Raw genomic sequence first — 19199 nt, 5'->3', positions numbered from 1 at the left:
ATTTAATATAGGTGAGGATAGTATAGAAATCAAAAAGAAAAAATAATAGTTATGAGAGATGTGATCCAGGGAATTCAGTTTTTCCTTCAGACAACATTGTTAAAGGAGATGGTCACGTTTAGTTGCTAAGTCATGTCCGACTCTTGCGATCCCATGGACTGTAGCCCTCCAGGCTCCTCTGTCCATGGGATTCTCCAGGCGAGAATACTGGAGTGGGTTGCCATTTCCTTCTCCAGAGGATCTTCCTGATCCAGGAATTGAACCTGGGTCTCCTGCATTGAAAGCAAATTCTTTACCAACTGAGCTATGAGGGAAGCCCCTCTTAAAGGAGGCTATAATGAAAAATGTTAAGCTTTTATCTTTTTAATTTATTTTTTAGTCATGTTGTGTAGTATTCAGGGTCTTAGTTCCCTAACCAGGGGTCAAATCCATGCCCCCTGCCTTGGGAACTTGGAGTCTTAACCACTGAATGTGCCAGGAAAGTCCAACCTTTTATCTTTTTCAAAAAATACTTTTATCACTATAAAAAATCCTAAATGATCAATATAAAACTATTGAAGAATGCAGAAAAATAAAAAAGAAGAGTTACCAATCTGAAGACAACTCCTATTAATATTTTAGCAATTTCTTTCATTGTTTTCTTTCTTCTAGAAATAAGTTTTTTTTTTTCATCTTTACGCAAAACCTGTTTGTTTTCATGGCTTTTCTGACCTAATTTCCACATTATATAATAACATATCTGTTTTCTTATGAGATTAGAATCACTTAATTTTAATTGTTTCACAACGTTTTGGTAAGGACGAGTCATACCTAACTAACCCATTATTGGACAATTATTTAGTGTCTCCTTTTTGGTTTAACAAACAACCCTATGATGAACACATCAATGTATACAAAATGGTTTCCATACTTAGACTTTCTTAGAATAGATTCCCAAGAGTGGAATTACTAGTTCACTGGTGGTCCAGTGGTTAAGAATCCACCTTGCAATGCAAGGAACAGTGGTTTGATCCCTGGTCTGGGAAGATCTCTCATGCCTCAGAACAACTAAGCCCCACGACTGCGCCATAACTACTGAGCCCACACGCTGCAAGTCCTGAAACCTGCATGCCTAGAGCCCATTCTCTGCAACAAGAGAAACCACTGCACTGAGAAGCCAGAGCTCTCCAATGAGGAGAAGCCACCACTTACAGCAACTGGGGGCTTCCCTGATAGCTCAGTTGGTAAAGAATCCACCTGCAATGGGGGAGACCCTGGTTCAATTCCTGGGTTGGGAAGATCCCCTGGAGAAGGGAAAGGCTACCCACTCCAGTATTCTGGCCTGGAAAATTCCATGGACAGTCCATGGGGTTGCAAAAAGTTGGATGTGGCTGAGCAACTTTCACTTCACTTTCACTTTCACAGAAACTAGAAAAAGCAGAGTGCAACAAGACCCACCACAGGCAAATTTTTTTTTTAATGAAAACATAAATAAATCTTTAACAAAACATGAAAAAAGCATGAAATATTTTAATGCTTTAGTTTTGATTTTTATCATTGCCAATTTTCTTTTTTGCAGAGCTGCTGGTTTCCCCTAGCAATGGGCAAGAAAGCAGCTTTCACACTGATGCCAATATTATCATAAACAACAAACAACAAACCACTTCCCTAAATGGTCTCTCATTAGTATTTTAATTTGCATGTCTTTGATTATGAGTGAGATGGAACCTTTTACCACTGTTTGCCAAAGACCTGAATTTCCTTTTTTGTGAATTGTTTACTTATGTCCTTTGTCTGTTCATCTCTTGGGGTCTTTGTTATCCCTACTTACAAAGAGAACTAACAAGCTCTGTCCAGAGAAAGGCCTTCTGTCTGCAACGCTGTGAATTCCTCCTCTTTATGTCATTCCAGACTCAGCATCCGAACAGCAGAGTCAAGGGGAAACTGGGAAGAATAGGAAAGACAAGTGATACATTTCTTTCTGTTGTAGAAGGGAAATGAAAGGTCATGCTACCGAGATAAAAGGCTCTGTTCTTTCACTAAACCCTGTTCTCATTTTAATACTGCTTTCTACACATTTTCAAATATCATATTATGTATATTATGTATCATGAGGCATATATCTCAGCATGAGCCACTGTGAAGCCATGGTGGCTTCACAAAGTGTCCATTCCAGGGAGATTTGTCAATGACTTAATTAGATGTTATTTAATTTGGAGTGGCATCCTTGATTTTGTAACCACTTCCTGAAAGGCAGGCACTTCCACGTATTTTTCTTCCCTGGATGCAATAAAAGCAAGTACATGACAAGATGGGGATATAAATACAGACTCCCCTGCTTTGCAGTGATGGGTCAGGAGTAAATAAACTATTTGTTCTCACCTTGAGCTGGTGACTATGAAGAAAGTGAAAGTCGCCCAGTCGTGTCCGACTCTTTGTGACCCCATGGACTATACAATCCATGGAATTCTCCAGGCCAGAATACTGGAGTGGGTAGCCTTACCCTTCTCCAGGGGATCTTCCCAACCCAGGGATCGAATCCAGGTCTCCCGCATTGCAGGTGGATTCTTTACTGTCTGAGCCACAAGGGAAGTCCAATAATGACTCTGAACTCCCCAAATTTCTGCATCTGGAAAATGGGGATAATAGTTCCTCATCTTATCCAAGGGGTATTTGAAAGATTACGTTATACAAGAAAAATATTTTGTGGCTGAAAGGAAGAGCATTAAGTGTGATTACACTGCAGTGTTAGTTTTAAAAGTTAAGGGACTTCTCTGGTGGCACGGTGATAACGGATCCACCCTACAATGCAGGAGACGTGGGTTCGCTCCCTGGTCCCCGCATGGATAACATCCAGCATGACACAACGAAGCTTCTGCGTGCCGCAACTAAGACGCGATGCAGTTCAATAAATAAATAAATCAGGTTTAAAAAATTAAGACCCCAGAACGACTTCCTTTGTCAAATATCTTGAGGTGATACAGAGAATCAAGGAACACTGGGGATGAATAGGATCTCATCCCAGCCAGCTCTCTCGATTCACTGGTGGAGGAACTGAAGCTATGAGAGGAAGTACCCAAGATGATACTTGTTTAAAATGACACTGCTAATTAATGACAGAAATGGACTGTTAATCTAGGAGTCTGAATTCCCTCCAGAAGTCTTTCTACTGCATTCCTCTCTCCCAGCACGGTCCAGTGAGTTGAAAGTTACTAAGCACCATCAAGTTAAAGAACTCAATTTGATTTTCTTACAATCTTTTCTTTTTTAGCGGGGGGCCGGTGGCGTGCAGAACTTCCCTGACCAGGGATCAAACTGGTGCCCCTGCACTGAAAGCCCAGGCTCTTAACCTCTGAACTGCCAGTGAAGTCCATTTTCCTTATCATCTTTGACAGAAACTGTTTCCAGCCCCATTTTTATTCTATGAAAGCTAAAAAAATTTTTTATCTATTTATTTGGTTGCACTGGGTCCCAGTTATGGCATGTGGGCTCTAGCTCCCCGACTAGGGATCGAGCCTGGGCCCCCTATATTGGGAGCACGGAGTCCCAGCCACTGGACCACCAGGAAAGTCTCTAAATTTTTGTTGCTAGTAAAAATAATTACTTCACTTAGGCTAAACAATGGGTGTAAAAATGTCCGACAACAGCATGTGAATTTATGTAAATGTAAAACGCTATACGTCTAAATGTTTAAGAAACAAGGGTCAAAGAGCAGACTTGAATCAAACGGACTCTTTTGGGACTCTTGCATGCAAGGCACTAGCTCACTTTCTCTATTAGTCTAAGCAGGACTGTAAACACCCAGGAGAATGAAGGTCACCAAAATGAAGCAGAACCAGTTTGGCAGTGGGTGTGCGATCTCACTTCACTAGATGGACTAGGACGAAAAGAAATCTGCTAGCCACTCAGAAACAGGGCTCTGAGATCTTTTGGTTTTTTTAAAAAAATATTTATTCATTTGACTGTGCCGAGTCTTAGCTGGGGCACGCAGGATCTTCAGTCTTCATTGTGGCACGTGGGATCTTTAGCTGTGGCATGTGAGATCTAGTTCCTTGACCAGGGATCGAACCTGGGGACCCTGCATTGAGAGTGTTGCATCTCAGTCACTGGACTACCAGGGAAGTCCTGGCTCTGGAATCTTTATGGTTTAAGAAAATAGCTCTTTCTTTTCAGTTCATTGTTTAAGGAAAAGTGTGTGAACTCCAGCAATGATGTGGACTGCCTTAAGAGAACTGAATGTCAGTACAGGAGAGAATCTTCTTTATCAGAGACTGAGTGAACAAGCAACATGTTGGTTTATTTGCCTGAAGCTATGGGAAGTTGTATTAGTAGATACATTCAAATGGTCAAGAGTTCAAACACGTGAATTACAAGTGGGGCCAGAGAAGCCACATGCTCAGATGGAGAGCTGAGATCATCTGTCAAACCAAGGGAGAGAGTTTTCTCTTTTTCCTCCCCATTTCTTTAACTATTAAAGAACTATTAAATCTTATTTTTATTTTTTGTTGTAGTTGATTTACAATGTTGTATTAATTTCTGCTGTACAGCCAAGTGATTCAGTTATACATGTATACATATATTCTTTTTTATATTCTTTTTCATTATGGTTTATCCCAGAAGGTTGGATATACAATAGGACCTTGTTGTTTATCTGTTCTAAATGTAATAGTCTGGGGGCTTCCCTGGTGGGCTAGTGGTTAGGACTCCACGCTTTCACTGCAGAGGGAACAGGTTCAATCCCTGGCAGGGGAGCTAAGAGCCCTCACGCTGCCTGCCCCTCAGAGGTAATAGTCTGCATCTGCTAACCCCAAACTCCCAGCCCATCCTTCCCTGCCCCTGCCCTGCCTCCTCCCTGGCAACCACTCCTCTGTTCTCTGCGTCTGTGCGTCTGTTTCTGTTTTGTAGACAGGTTCACTTGCACCATGTTTTAGATTCCACGTGTAAGTGACATTATGATATTTGTCTTTCTGCCTTCCTTTACTTAGTATGATCACCTCTAGGTCTCTCCAACTACAAAAGAACTTTCATTTTCTATCACATGCTTTCTCCATCCTAGTTAGGATTTAATATCTTCTTAGATGTACAAAATCCTCTCTTTCCTGGCTCTGTGCAGGCCCATGCACATGTGCAAAGAGTATGAGCATGTCAATCAAACTGAAAAATAATGGCAAGAAAGTCCTATGTGGCAAGAACTTTTCTGGTGATTTTTCAAAGTAGCCATATTATCTGCCTCATTTTATTCCATCTGTTAAACGGAATCTTTTCAATTTTGCACACTGTGCAAAATCCTCAGTGTTTCAGATCCATTAGATGGCTCACTCAGACTTCACAGACCTTTCAGAATTCTATACAAAGCACAGAGGCTTTACCACAACCCTGGATTTGAATTTGATAGCTCTGACCATTTTAGATTCTGCAGCTGTTATACCATGGAATGAAGATAAAAAAAATACCTCATTTTAGCCGTTAGTTTCAATCTTATCTTTTACTTTCAAACCAAACTGGTAAGGCAGCAAAAAGAACTATTTTACTCTCCCAGTGACCTTGCACCCAAAAGGATGACAGTGAAGAATAAGTTGCAAATATGATAATATGTTTTTTTTTTTTTTTTTAAAAATAGGGGGCAGAGGGAGGAATTTCCTTGCAGTCCAGTGGTTAGGACTCCGTGTTTTCACTGCTGAGGCCTGGGTTCAATCCATGGCTGGGAAACTAAGATCCTGCAAGCCAAGAGGTGTGGCCAGAAACAAACAAATAACCACAGAAAACCTACCGGCAGCATGTTATTTAAAATACATACTAATGTATATGTTTGCCTATGGATGGCATCACTGACTCAATGGACGTGAGTCTGAGTGAACTTCGGGAGTTGGTGATGGACAGGGAGGCCTGGCGTGCTGCGATTCAAAGAGTAGGATACAACTGAGCGACTGAATTGAACTGAACTGAAAAGACAAAAAGGAAAGTAAAACCTGCCCACAGCACAAAGTAAAAGTTGGTCTCAAAATCAATGAAAATAGATTTTACAGGACTATGTAATGAAGCCCCTGTGGCCAGTGTCACAGATCACAGAGTGGCTGCATTTTATGTCTCATATAAGGTACCCTGACAACGCTGAGTGGGAGCTTTGGTATTTTCCTGACTCACAAGGAAGGGAGCATGCCATCGGCTGAATCATCCTCCTCGCTTCCTGGGGTGCCTGGTTGTTCCAAGACACTAATGGAGGATTAAATTCTGGTTACCATGACAGCTATGTAAATGCTGTCATGATCTTATCAACAGATGTTGTACAGTGCTCCCTGGAAGTTGAATTTTTTTCTCAGTCAAAAATTAAATTCCAACATAAATTCAATAACTAGGCACAGTGGATCTAAAGAATTGGTGATATCCTTCCTTTTCTTAACTAGCTGTATTAAGATACAGCTCATCTTTTACTTAAAATGTATTCCTTCTAGTGAATGGTGTTTGTCTTATGATGTTGCTTATGGTGTTTTTAGAAATTAAAATGAATAGTATGAATAGAAATACAAATGAAAAGTATAATCAATTCTCTTAGACTTACAGAAACTCAAATCTGAGAAAACAAATCTGAATACCTAGAGCATTAGCTGGCATCTAGTGGCAATGGGTTGGTTTTACCTGTAATGGTGCTGATGTAAACTGTTATGTGTAAGGACCTGATGGTGGAGACTGTGTTTTTGGTAGATGTTCTGTCCCTCACCCTTCTCCATTCCAATGGTTAGAGTCATCCCTGAGAGGCAGAGAAGCAGCCGCAGAGGTTCCTGAAACTGTTAGTTGCTCAGTTGTGTCCGACTCTCTGCTACCCCATGGACTGTAGCCCACCAGGCTCCTCTGTTCAAAGAATTCTCCAGGCCTAGTGAAACCTGTATTTTTATGTTAAAAACTTTCCTTTGGGGAGGTTTACAGGTGCTTCCCAGGTGACTCAGTGGTAAAGAACCCACTTGCCAATGCAGGAGATGTGGGTTCGATCCCTGGCTTGGGAAGATGCCCTGGAGAAGGAAGTGGCAACCCACTCCAGTATTCTTGCCTGGGAAATCCCCTGGACAGAGGAGCCTGGTGGGCTACAGTCCATAGGTTGCAGAAAGCTGGACACGACTGAGCAACTAAACGACAACTTTTAGGATGATTGCCGCCAAGCTTCAAGGACTAGGAACACTTAAAAGTCTTCCAAACCAACATCATAAAAAAAGGTCAGTGACCTCCAGAGTTCTTGAAAAGCCTTTACTAAATGTGTTCAAAACAGCTCTGAGCACTAGTTGCTTTTTTTCTTTTCCCTGCTTTTTATATAGTATTTTCTCATTTCACTTGCCTTCAGATGTTGGTCATTATTATTTTTGCTGAAGTATTCCTTGGAATCCTTCTAATTTCAGTGGCACAAAAAACTGCCAAGGGCCTGTTATATTTCTTTCTTTTTTGGTCTGCTTTACATGGCTTGAGGATCCCAGTTCCCTGACTAGGGCTTGAGCCCTGGAGTGAAAGTGCAGAATCCTAACTACCAGGCCACCAGGGAACTCCCAGGCCTGTTATATTTCTAATCTGTTCCTGGTTAGGAAGTCAGTTAACCAAATGTATCAGTCAGGGTCCCATCAGGAAAAGGTCCAGCTAAGTGAATTTAATGGAGGTGCTGGAACTATTCTCGGAAGTGGGGGTAGGGAAAAGGAACAGATAAAGGAGTGAGGTTTGCAGCCAGAAGCCATCCTCAGGCCTGGCCTCTGGGTACAGGAGGAAAGACCAGGGTCCCAGAGCCTGGAGAGAGCGCGAACCATGCAGAAGGGCTTCCTCCGGGAAATGTATTTGGGGTGGTGAGCAGCTGTCTTTCCACCAAAACTTTCGAGGCAGAGAATGGAGGGAAGTGGACACTCTGGCCTTTCTCTCTGTCCACCCTCTAACCTCTGTCAGCCCCTTCTAACCAAGAGCTGCAGGGCAAGGGAGACTGGCTGTGATGAAATCGCAAGGGGTTAGCCTGCAGGGCATGAAGCAGGGCAGAGAAGGCTAGAGAAGGCATCTGGGGATGGTGGTTGGGATGGAGAATAACCAGCCTGATGAATTCAGAATTTTGGATCCAGTAAAAGTTCTGTGCATGAACTCTGTTCCGCCTCAGCGCCAACATGCCTTGCCCTTTTTTCTTTTTTCTTATTTTTTGGTTCTCAGCTATTTGGATAGTCTATATTGCCAAGATATCTGATTTATAGTTGATCTGACTTAGAGTTTTGTAGTATCATCACATTTGGATTTATGCTGGGAATTGATATGGTTATACTTCAGTGTAGCAATAAAGAGGACAACGTGCATTTTAATATTCTAATATTTTAAATATAATTTGGATTGTACAAAAACATGTTTCTTTTTTGAAATTTATTAAAATTTTTATTTTGTGTTGGAATATAGTTGATTTACAATGTTGTGTTATTTTCTGTTGTATAGCAAAATGACTTGGTTATTCATATACCTAATATTTATTCTTTATCAGATTCTTCCCTCATAGATTATTAAAGAGTTTTGAGTAGAGTTCCCTATGTTATACAGTAGGTCCTTGTTGATTATCTATTTTATGCATAGCAGTGTGTATATGTTAATCCCAACCTCCTAATTTACTCATCCCCCAAAATGTGACTTCTGAAGTGTGGAACTGAGACAATTCTCCAGGACTGATTCCTCAATCAAATGTTAGTGATGATTATTAGGGTGAATTGAAAGTACAAAGGCTGCAAACAATGTAAATTTTACAGGCTCAACTAAAAGTGGCCTAGGCTCCTGCTGTTGTGGAGCTGGAGGACTCATGGAGCATATTTGGGAAAACGCAGTTGTGCTGGCCAGCCCCATCTGCACATGTGTTTCGAAAATCCCACGAAATAAAGTTTGTATTTGAGCTTAGAGCCACTCAGTTGTATTTGAAAATAAAAGAGAGGTTGTTATTTCTTGGCTCTCAGAATCTGCATAGTGGGATTAATCTCCAAGTGCCTGCAGGCTGGATTCAGCGCCCAGGAGTGACTGCCTTCTTCCCCATCTCACTTCCTCACCCCTAACACTGGTCCTTCCATCACCTTCAGTCTTCCTGCACTTTAATCCTTGCCTCAGGTCTTACTGGAGGAACCCAACCGGAGAAAGAGGTATACTTTCTTCTTCTACCTGTGTAAATCTGTACACTTTATAACAATTTTATAACAAATTACTCTTTTACTAAGAGTTGAAAAAAACTCTACAGAAGTTCAATTTTATCAATTACTGACTACCTGCCCAATGTTGGTCGTTTAGTCCCAAAGTCGTATCCGACTCTTGCGATTCCATGGACCGTAGCCTGCCAGGCTCCTCTGTCCATGGGATTTCCCAGGCAAGAATACTGGAGTGGGTTGCCATTTCCTTCTCCTGGGGATCTTCCCAATGTTAGGTGGCAGGAAAAGGGGCTAGATGCTTTTATCTCATTTAATCCTCTGACCCAGCCTGATGCACCTATCATACGGATTTAAGTAACATGATTTGTTTGGATGGTTGGTAGCTCAGCTGGTAAAGATTCCACCTGCAATGCAGGAGACCCTGGTTCGATTCCTGGGCAGGGAAGATCCCCTGGAGAAGGGACAGGCTACCCATTCCAGTATTTTTGGGCTTCCCTGGTGGCTCACTGGTAAAGAATCTGCCTGCAATGTGGGAGACCTGGGATTGATCCTTGGGTTGGGAAGATCCCCTGGAGAAGGGAACGGCTACCCACTCCAGTATTTTGGCCTGGAGAATTCTGGGACTGTATAGTCCATGGGGTCTCAAAGAGTCGGACACGACTGAGCAACTTTCACTTTCATCAATGATACCAAATTACATACGTTTACATAAAGTGTTATTTGCACATTTACTTATCACCAGTTACTTGCTAAGAAGCACTGACACAATGTTGACCAAAAGTGGTGAAAGCAGATATCCTTGCCTTGTTTCTAGTTAGGGGAGTAGCTTTATTTTTAAATCAAGAAATAGTATTTCTACCTTAACTATGTTTCACATTGAAACACTGCACTACTGTCCAGTTTTGGTAAACATTAAGGCAATGGCACCCCACTCCAGTACTGTTGCCCGGAAAATCCCATGGATGGAGGAGCCTGGTGGGCTGCAGTCCATGGGGTGGCTAAGAGTCGGACACAACTGAGCGACTTCACTTTCACTTTTCACTTTCATGCATTGGAGAAGGAAATGGCAACCCACTCCAGTGTTCTTGCCTGGAGAATCCCAGGGACGGGGGAGCCTGGTGGGCTGCAGTCCATGGGGTCGCAGAGTCGGACAGGACTGAAGCGACTTAGTAGTAGTAGTAAACATTGTTCATGCAGTGTGAAAGGCTTAAATAATGAATTATGGATTATTGATTTTTAAGATCATTTCCTTACTGCCTTTTTTAAATGTTGGAGATAAATACAAAAGTGAAATGAATGCATATTTTATTTGGAGGCTATAGGCAGAAAATATTATCAATACAAATATATTTGATTGGCTGATAATAGTCTAAATTTTACTAATTTTCAGCATTGGTCAGTTTTCATTCCAATCCCAAAGAAATTCAATGCCAAAGAATGTTCATATTACTATACAATTGCACTCATTTCACATGATAGCAAGATAATGCTCAAAATCCTTCAAGCTAGGCTTCAGCAGTAAATGAACCGAGAACTTCCAGATGTACAAGCTGGATTTAGAAAAGGCAGAAGAACCAGAGATCAAACTACCAACATACACTGGATCATAGAAGAAGCAAGGAAATTCCAGAAAACATCCACTTCTGCTTCATTGACTATGCCAAAGCCCTTTGACTGTGTGGATCATAACTATCTGTGGAATGTTCTTAAAGAGATAGAAATACCAGACCACATTATCTGCCTCCTGAGAAACTTGTATGCAGGACAAGAAGCAACAATTAGAACCGGACATAGAACAACGGACTAGTTCAAAATTGGGAAAGGAGTACGTCAAGGTTTATTTAATTTATATGAAGGACACACCATACAAAATGCTGCACTGGATAACTCACAAGCTGGAATCAAGATTTCTGGGAGAAATAACCTCAGATATGCACATGATACCACTTTAATGGCAGAAAGTGAAGAGGAACTACAGAGCCTCTTGTTGAAGGTGAAAGAGGAGAGTGAAAAAGCTGGCTTAAAAGTCAACATTCACAAAACGAAGATCATGGAGTCCAGTCTTACCACTTCATGGCAAATAGATGGAGAAAAAGTGGAAACAGTGACAGATTTCATTTTATTGGGCTCCAAAATCAATGTGGACTGCAACTATAGCCATGAAATTAAAAGACACTTGCTCCTTAGAAGAAAAGCTATGACAAACCTAGACAGCATATTAAAAAGCAGAGACATCTCTTTGCTGACAAAGGTCCATATAGTCAAAGCTATGGTTTTTCAGGTAGTCGTGTACAGGTATGAAAGTTGGACCATAAAGAAGGCTGAGCACTGAAGAACTGGTGGTGCTTTCGAACTGTGGTGCTGGAGAAGACTCATGTGAGTCCCTTGGACTGCAAGGAGATCAAACCAGTCAATCCTAAAGGAAATCAGCCCTGAATATTCATTGGAAGGACTGGTGCTGAAGCTGAAGCTTCAATACTTCAGCCCTGATGCGAAGAGCTGACTCATTGGAAGATCCTGATTCTGGGAAAGATTGAAGGCAAGAGTAGAAGGGGACGACAGAAGATGAGATGGTTGGATGGCATCATGTCTCAGTGGACATGAGTTTGAGCAAACTCAGGACATAGTGAAGGACAAGGAAGTCTGGCATGCTACAGTTCACAGTGTCACAAAGAGTTGGACATGACTTAGCAACTGAACAACAACTAATTTTCTTGTTCTAGAAAGCCCTACATATAATTTTTTTTCCCCCAAACTTGGCTGGACTGCACTACCTGTGGGATCTTAGTTCCTGGACCAGGGATTGAACTGGAGCCTCCTACACTGGAAGCTCAGAGTCTTAACTGCTGGACCGCTGAGGACGTCCCATCTGCCTATATAATTTTGAAAAGAAGTTCCAGGTGGTAATTTTCCCTAAGTCGTACTTATTCATGCCTGCACTTATTTTTAATGGGTGTAAAAAAACTGATCATGTAAATTTATATGGTGAAAATGGTGAGATTTTACAAGACAATATTAACAAAGTTTTTAAAATCCTTAAAGAGATGGTGTTATGTAAATCGGAATGCCATGCCTATAATTATAATTCCCTTTGATATTTCTGGAAATTAAGCCCACAAATAAATACAATCAAATACTGAAACATATTAGGTAAAATAATTTCTAGAGCATCTGTGTAACCTGTGGAAACAGGAGGCAGTTGGCATTACAAAGCGGACCAGTGAACAGATACATACAGAAACACATGCCTTCAGTGGTTTTTCTCAACCATAATTAGGAGATGAACAAATGGTCCATAAAATTTTTATTTTAGTATCTAAAATAGAGGATCCAATTCATTAAAACTTAAGTCTCTACTTAGAGAAAAATAAAGCACTCTTGAAAATGTACCTACATGTGGTATGATTTATACTAAGCCCTAAACTAAATATCGTAATTCTTAGATTGTTAAAGATAGTTGAACTTAATGAAAATAGCTCTGAATTTTTAAACCTGATAATGTGTACTAATATACCTGATATTCTCATTCTAACCAGGTGAACTTTGATAAAATAGATGAAACCTGAATGTCTTAATAACAAAATAAAGATACTAGAAATTTTAAAATATTTTTTTGTTTGAATAGGTAAATTCTTTTCACGGTTTGAATATCAAAGTTTAAATAGGAATACAGTGAAAAAAAGTCCTTTCTATATCTTCCATCCACAGACTTCTCATAACTCAACAGTTACTTTGTCCTACTTTAATATATGTACATGCTAGTACATTATTCTGTTCCATTTTTCTGCTTTTTTCATGGAACAAAAAAATCTTGGAAATCTTAATTAAAAAAAAAAGTATTTATTTTTTTTTGGCTGTGTTGGGTCTTCATTCCTGTGTGGGCTTTTCTCTGGTTGCAGCAAGCAGGGGTTACTCTCTAGTTGTGGTGTGCAGGCTTTCCACTGCAGTGGCTTCTCTTGTTGCAGAGCATGGGCTCTAAGTCATGGGGGCTTCAGAAGTTGTGGTTCCCAGGGTCTGGAGTACAGGCTCAATAGTTGTGGCGCACGGGCTCAGTTGCATCACAGCATGTAGGATCTTCCCAGAACAGGGATCGAACCCGTGTCTCCTGCATTGGCAGGCAGATTCTTTACCATGCAGCCACCAAGGAAACCCCAGAAATCTCAATACTAAAACATGAAGAACTTTTTGTTGTTGTTGTTGTTAACAGCTACATAGTGGTCAAATGTATGGTTATATCATAATTTAGTGTCTTGCTGATGGATATATTTAAGCTGTTTCAAGGATAAGAAATACCTTGTCATTTCTCATGTGTGGAACCACATATGTGGGCTAGATCCCTAGAGGTGAAGTTGGAGGTTCAGAGTATGCATACATTTGTAATTTTGATAGACACTGCCAAATTCTTCTTTCTATATATTTCAGCCAAAGCAGTGGGGCCAGATATAATTTTATGCCTTTTTCATTTCATTCAGAAATGCACAAAGTGGGTTACCTATTAAAGAATAAGGAAGAAGGGACAAATTTATTCAGCAATTTAGAGTACGTTTTCACTCAAAAATACATTCAACAGAAATTTACTGTACATCTACTGCATGCCAAGTGCTTTTAGGCTTTTGGAGCTACCTACCTAAACAAATCAGACTCAAATCTCTGCCTCTGTGGACCTTACATTTTGGAACTCTATGCTACTTCTTAAGCCACAAGTTAAATGTCAATATCCTGAAAATGATCTGTTGAGATCCTGGGCACAGGCACTAGACGTATGCTACCAGGGTTATTTAAAACTGACTAGAGGCAATGTTGTATATGATTTCATAGCTTTCCATCAGGTCCTTTTAAACAACACACTTGGGCGAGAGCTCTTTTTATCTGACTCCATCTGCTGTTGGTAGTGATCAGCATACTGTGGGCACTGTTGTAGCATCTGAGATTAGGTTGTGAAATAGGAAGTGGAGTTATGTGCAGATCAGCTAGTGTGTGCAAACTGTTTAGTTCTATCTGAAGCTGAAACCACGGGTGTCCAACTCAGGCTTGGGAAACACGGAAGATAAGGTTATCCGCACATGCCCATCAGGGCACAGTTTCCCTTTTGCTGTCTGTCCCTGTTTTGATTCTATAAAGAGATCCCAGGGGTTTTATGGAAAACAGTGTCAGAAGCATACACCAGCAGTACCCTTGTCTGCTGAACAAGGGCATGCAAAATATTACTTGTTAGAAAGTTAAGGGAGACAGAAAGACAATTGGTGCCAAGCAAAGTGGGTGTACTGTCCAGCGGATGGTCAGAGAAAGTATGGCCTCAGGCTTGTGCATGTTTTCTTTCTTTTTCCTTTCTTGGCTGTGCTGCAGGCATGTGAGATCTTAGTTCCCGGATCAGGGATTGCTCAGAGTCTTAACCATTGGACCTCCAGGAAGTCCTTTTCTTCCTAAAAGAAGATCTTAAAACTTTAGCTCCCCCATTAGATTTAATTTTATAAGAAGTCAGTAAACTACAGTTGTTAAAAGTCTTGCCAATATCCCATTGGGTTCTTTGCAGTCACTACAGGATAACTGGGAGTTCAGCTTGCGACGGGGAAGTCAGACACAACAGCATCTTCAAGCATGATGTGAAGAATACAAAAGAGCCGGTTCCAGAGACTGGCTCTTGAATCATACCCTGACCTTTTTTCTTTTGCTTGTTTTATTAAAATTTCATCTCTGCGCCATAATAGATACAATTGGTTAGTAACCAATGTTTTCTGCAGTCCGAATACATAGCAGTGATTTTTCTGTCCTTGAATCTTAGCAGGAGGCTTTGGACTCGCCAACATGCTCCTTTCACAGTTGAGGTCGAGATGGGCGAAGTGACAATGGTATAAGCCAGGTCTCTCTCCCGATTCCCAGTTCAGCAGAACTCCCGCCACAGGCTCCCCAGGGAAACCTGTTATGCCTCCGACTTCTAGATTCCGTGCTGTCATTCTGCAAGCGCTGCAAGCTGGGGTGACTTTGGGCAATGACATCGTGGCCCTCACGGGGCTTGCACATGGTAGAAGCCTCCCTGGAGCCGCCCGCCCTCCCGCCCGCGGAGTGTGCGCGCTGTTTTCGCACTCTGCCGGCTGGTCCCGGCGAAGGTCCGGGACCGAGTTGTGGACCAGGGTCTCCAGAGTTCCCTTCCGTCAGGTGAGGTAGCGAGAGGACTTTCTACGATATCTGGGCCCGGAAAGGCTAACCCTCGCCCGGCAGCGCTCCTAGCCGGACGGGAAAGGGGACAGGCGGGCCCACGCCCCCTTCTCCCCTGGGCCCCACTCCTGCCACCCCAGGGCTCGGGCCGTTTTCCTTCTGCCCTTCCCTCGTTTTCCCCACCGGCGTCTCCTCAACTTTTCCCACTTGGTGTTTAAAAGCGCCACCGCCCCCCTCCCTCGGCCAGCAGCTCGCGCGCCCGGTGCGATCCTCGGCCCCTCCCCCCGCCTCTCCCCTCCTCCTCCCGGATCCACGCCGCCCGCTCCCCTGGCGCCCGCCCGGCGGTCACGTGCGCCTCGCCCCGCCCCGTCACGTGGCCCCGCCCCGCCCCGCCCCCGCGCCGGCGCGCTCCGACGTGCCCTGGAACTCACCCGCCCCGGGAGAGCCGCCTGCGGGGACGCGCCGGCCGCGGCCGCCGCTGAGTGAGCGCCCTTCAGGTTCGTCTGGGCGCCCCGCCGCCGCCAAGCAGGGCCAGGAGGGAGCCGCCCCCCCGCGAAGCCGCCGGGCCCTCGGTGAGGTTGGTGGGGAGAGGGGAGCCCGGGCGGAGGGCAGGTCGGGGCGGCGCTGCACAAAGGCGCCCGGGGCCGGGGCTGCGGGGCCGGGGGAGGCGTGTGCTGGCGCGCGGCGACGCCGGGGTGCGCGAGGTGCGGCCGGCGGGGTCCGGGCGCCGGACGGGCGCGGGGCGCCTGGCCGCTGCCTGCCGCTCGGCCGACGTGGGCGACGGGGTTTTAAATGGCTGGAAGTTGTGGCTCCTCTGCCCCCCGGGTTTCCTGACTTCCTGTGAGAGGGCAGTGCCCGCCGCCCCGCCCCCAGGAAGGAGGGTGGCGGGCTGTGTGTGTGTGTATGTGTGTGTGTGTGTAAAAGGCTGGCGGTGCCGCCCTCCTTTCTGGCCTCCCGCCGGCGGCGAGCCCGCTCCTCAACTGCTGCAGGGGGTGCAACCCCCGCCCGCCCAGCAGCCCCGGGAGCCCATCTGGGGCTCCTCGAAGGCTATTGATCCCCCCAGACTGGGCATGGGGACTTCTGCAGCTTCTAGAGGTGCCCCGCCCCTGCTCAGTGGGCATCTGCTTCTTTCTAGCCCTTCTGCGAGGATTCTCCTCCACCGTTCTTAATTTCAGAGCACCCTCTGTGCTCTTCTCAGGTGTGTGTGAATGTGTGTGTGTGTGTGGATTGTCTTCTAAGGATGACTGTCCTTGACGTGTGGCGTCTGAAGTTACCGCAGACCCTTTGACACGAAAAGGCCACAGGGTCATTCTCGAGGCGTGGTGATGTTTTCCTCCTGACGGCAGCCGCCGTTTTCCAGGCACTTGGGAAGGCGAGCATGTTCAAAGCGTGGCTGTATGAAAGTTCTGATGTGTCTTCAAGTGAAGTATTTGTTCTCGGGACAGGTTGTTAGCATTCGTGTTGCTTTTTAGTTAATTAGAACATGGGAGGTAATTAAAAGAAAAAATTTGTTTACGCTATTTTGAGCTGTGCTGGGTCTTCGTTTGCTGTGCGCAGGCTTTCTATTTCTCTAGTTGCGGGAAGCAGGGGCAACCGTTCGTTGTGGTGAGTGGCCTTCTCTGCTGTGGCTTCTCTTGTGTCCTCTGGCCTCTAGAGTGCGGGCTTCAGTAGTTGGGGCAGGTAGTTGTGTCTCAAGGGCTTAGTTGCTCCGCGGCCTGTAGCATCTTCTGGGACCAGGGATCGAACCCGTGTCATCTGCATTGCAAGGCGGATTCTTATCCACCAGACCGCCAGAGAGGCCCCGGTGGTAGATTTTTTTGGAACATTGAGGCATGTGTTCCTAACAGCAGGTGAATACGGGGAGGAAGGAAGGAACTTTGAATGAAGAATCCACTCGGGTTCTGATTAAGATTCTGCTGCTCAACTTCTGAAGGTGAGACCTTGGAAGACTCTGAATGTTACAGTGAAGGGTGGCTCAAAAACGTCCAGCTCCTGGCCGCGCCTCTTTCATACCCAGACGCTGGGAAACGGTGGCCTGGAGGTGGATCTATATCCAGTGTTCCTTACCTGATCCGCAGGAGGGTGCCTGACAGGACAGGATGTCTTTTGTGTTATCTTTTGGTCGGAGTAGACGGTCTGGCTGCTGGGGCCAGTATTTCTCTCTGTTTTAGACAATGCCTTGGAAATGTTTCTGAGCAGAGTTTGGCTTGACTCAGCCTCTAAAGACTTGACCCTGAGTGGGGCAACTGGAAGAACCTGAGGAGCTGGGCATGTCGGTGTGACCCCTGGTTGTAGGAAGCTCTTCTGCTCTGGAAAGGGACTCTCTGGGGAAAAATGAGTATAATGAAGTCTAATGTACGATATTGCACGTGCATGCCCCAGTATGGGGTGGTAGGTTTCTGTTCCTACTTTATGGAGGACAGAAATTGGAGAAGATTGCTAACTCACTGATTCTTAATGTGATGCCATCTGTATAGAGTGGTTGTCCATATATAGTCAATATTTTACGTATCTTTAGTTTTTTTTTTTTTTTTTGATATACTACACTAGTTGTTGTGAGGCACAAGTGAAAATATGTAAATACTGCAGAAAAACAGTGTATTATTTGTAGTCAACCATTTGGCAGTTCTTTCATTAATAAGAAAGTATCTGCAGAGTGCTTTTTTTTACTAGGTTGACAGAAAATGTGTTTTACGAATGTAAAGTACTTCAAGTGACACAGTTGACAATTCTGAGAATAAAAGGGTAACAAACAGTTTAAGTTAATTAAGACAGTGAATACGATGCTGTGTAAAATTACTAAGTGGTAGCTTCCCTGATGGCTCAGCTGGTAAAGAATCTGCCTGCAATGTGGGAGACCTGGGTTTGATCCCTGGATTGGGAAGATCCCCTGGAGAAGGGAAGGGCTACCCACTCCAGTATTCTGGCCTGGAGAATTCCACGGACTGTGTAGTCCAAAGGGTTGCAAAGAGTCAGACGCGACTGAGCGACTTTCACACTCACACACTCATTTTTGCATATATAAGAAAACTGGTGCTAGGAAAAAGCAGTTTAAGGTAAATCTGCCTAAAATGGACATTACAGTTTTGTAGTAGTGAGAGAGAAGAGTGAAATTAAACTTTTATCTTATATGGAATAGTTTTAGTTGTACTTGCAAACATGCATTGTTTTGTTGAATGAATCAAAAGTGAAAAGGCACGATGGTACCACATAGCATCATTGTGCTTCAAAATCATGCTCTTTTGAGGAACCAATTGGGCTGCTATCTTTGTGGTTTCTTTAATTGTTAACTGTTCTAATTGTGCCACATCCTCATTTTTGGATGGCTTTGCAGTGATTCAGCCATTTTCCTGTTTTATTGACTTAATATTTTGCAGTTTCAGTGTGCAGTTGACCAGTTTTTTAATTGAACTGAACTACCAGATCATGACCTCTCTAAGCACCTCTTGCCTTGCTAATCTAGTGCTTCTCAAATTTTAGTGTTGGTGGGAATCAGCTGAACTTCTTAAGCCGCATGTAATACCAGTGCTGCCGGGACCTCAGACCAGTGCTGTCATGTGGAAATGGGATGCCACTCACCTTTGTAATTCTCAAGTGTTTAGTACTCACACGATAAGTAAGGAAGTTACAAAGAAGCCATGAGATGAATCTTATTATTATTTTGTCTGTATGACAGCTTCAGACTCCCGTGTGTGTTTTACACTTAGAGCACGCCTCAGTTTAGGTTAGCCACAAGTTACATGCTCAGTAGGCACATTTGCTTAGCAGTGGCTGCTGTGTTGAACAGTGGTGGTTCTGGAGTCTGCAGTCTAAATCACTGCTGTTCTAAGTGAGCTTTCAGATTGGCTGCATCAGCAACCCTTGGGAACTTGTTAGAAATGCACATTTTTGGGCCCCACCTCAAACCTACTCTCATTGGAATATCTGGGATTT

At 43.7% G+C, this 19199-nt stretch overlaps 2 protein-coding genes across 12 annotated transcripts in view; both read left to right on the top strand.

The window, feature by feature from the left end:
• The window catches only part of ARHGAP12 (Rho GTPase activating protein 12), a 146889-nt gene that overhangs the window by 12685 nt on the left and 115005 nt on the right, over nucleotides 1-19199 (top strand). For 3 of the 11 annotated variants that reach the window (XM_044928066.2, XM_044928069.2, XM_025264305.3), the window contains exon 1: nucleotides 15665-15838. The exons of 1 other annotated variant lie outside the window; for it this stretch is intronic. The gene's annotated coding sequence lies outside the window, so the exon portion shown is untranslated. Of the gene's footprint in view, nucleotides 1-15664; nucleotides 15844-19199 lie in introns of those variants that run through there. 7 more of the 11 variants (XM_044928068.2, XM_025264307.3, XM_025264306.3 and 4 more) reach the window with 4 other exon arrangements.
• Nucleotides 15130-16110, top strand: LOC123329047 (vegetative cell wall protein gp1). The gene is made up of 2 exons (XM_044927392.1): nucleotides 15130-15266; nucleotides 15330-16110. The coding sequence occupies exons 1-2, from the start codon at nucleotides 15130-15132 to the stop codon at nucleotides 16108-16110; spliced, it is 918 nt and encodes a 305-aa protein (XP_044783327.1).

This window comes from Bubalus bubalis, chromosome 14, assembly GCF_019923935.1.
Source record: "Bubalus bubalis isolate 160015118507 breed Murrah chromosome 14, NDDB_SH_1, whole genome shotgun sequence".
Lineage (NCBI taxonomy): Eukaryota > Metazoa > Chordata > Mammalia > Artiodactyla > Bovidae > Bubalus > Bubalus bubalis.
Note: the sequence above shows the minus strand (reverse complement) of the source record. Positions and strands in the feature narration are given on the sequence as shown.

Bases quoted from the DNA above. Each gene is read 5' to 3' on its own strand.
- LOC123329047 (XM_044927392.1), top strand. From the start codon at position 15,130: ATGGTAGAAGCCTCCCTGGAGCCGCCCGCCCTCCCGCCCGCGGAGTGT. The intron at 15,267-15,329 runs GTGAGGTAGCGA...CTCGCCCGGCAG, and splicing joins CCAGAGTTCCCTTCCGTCAG to CGCTCCTAGCCGGACGGGAA.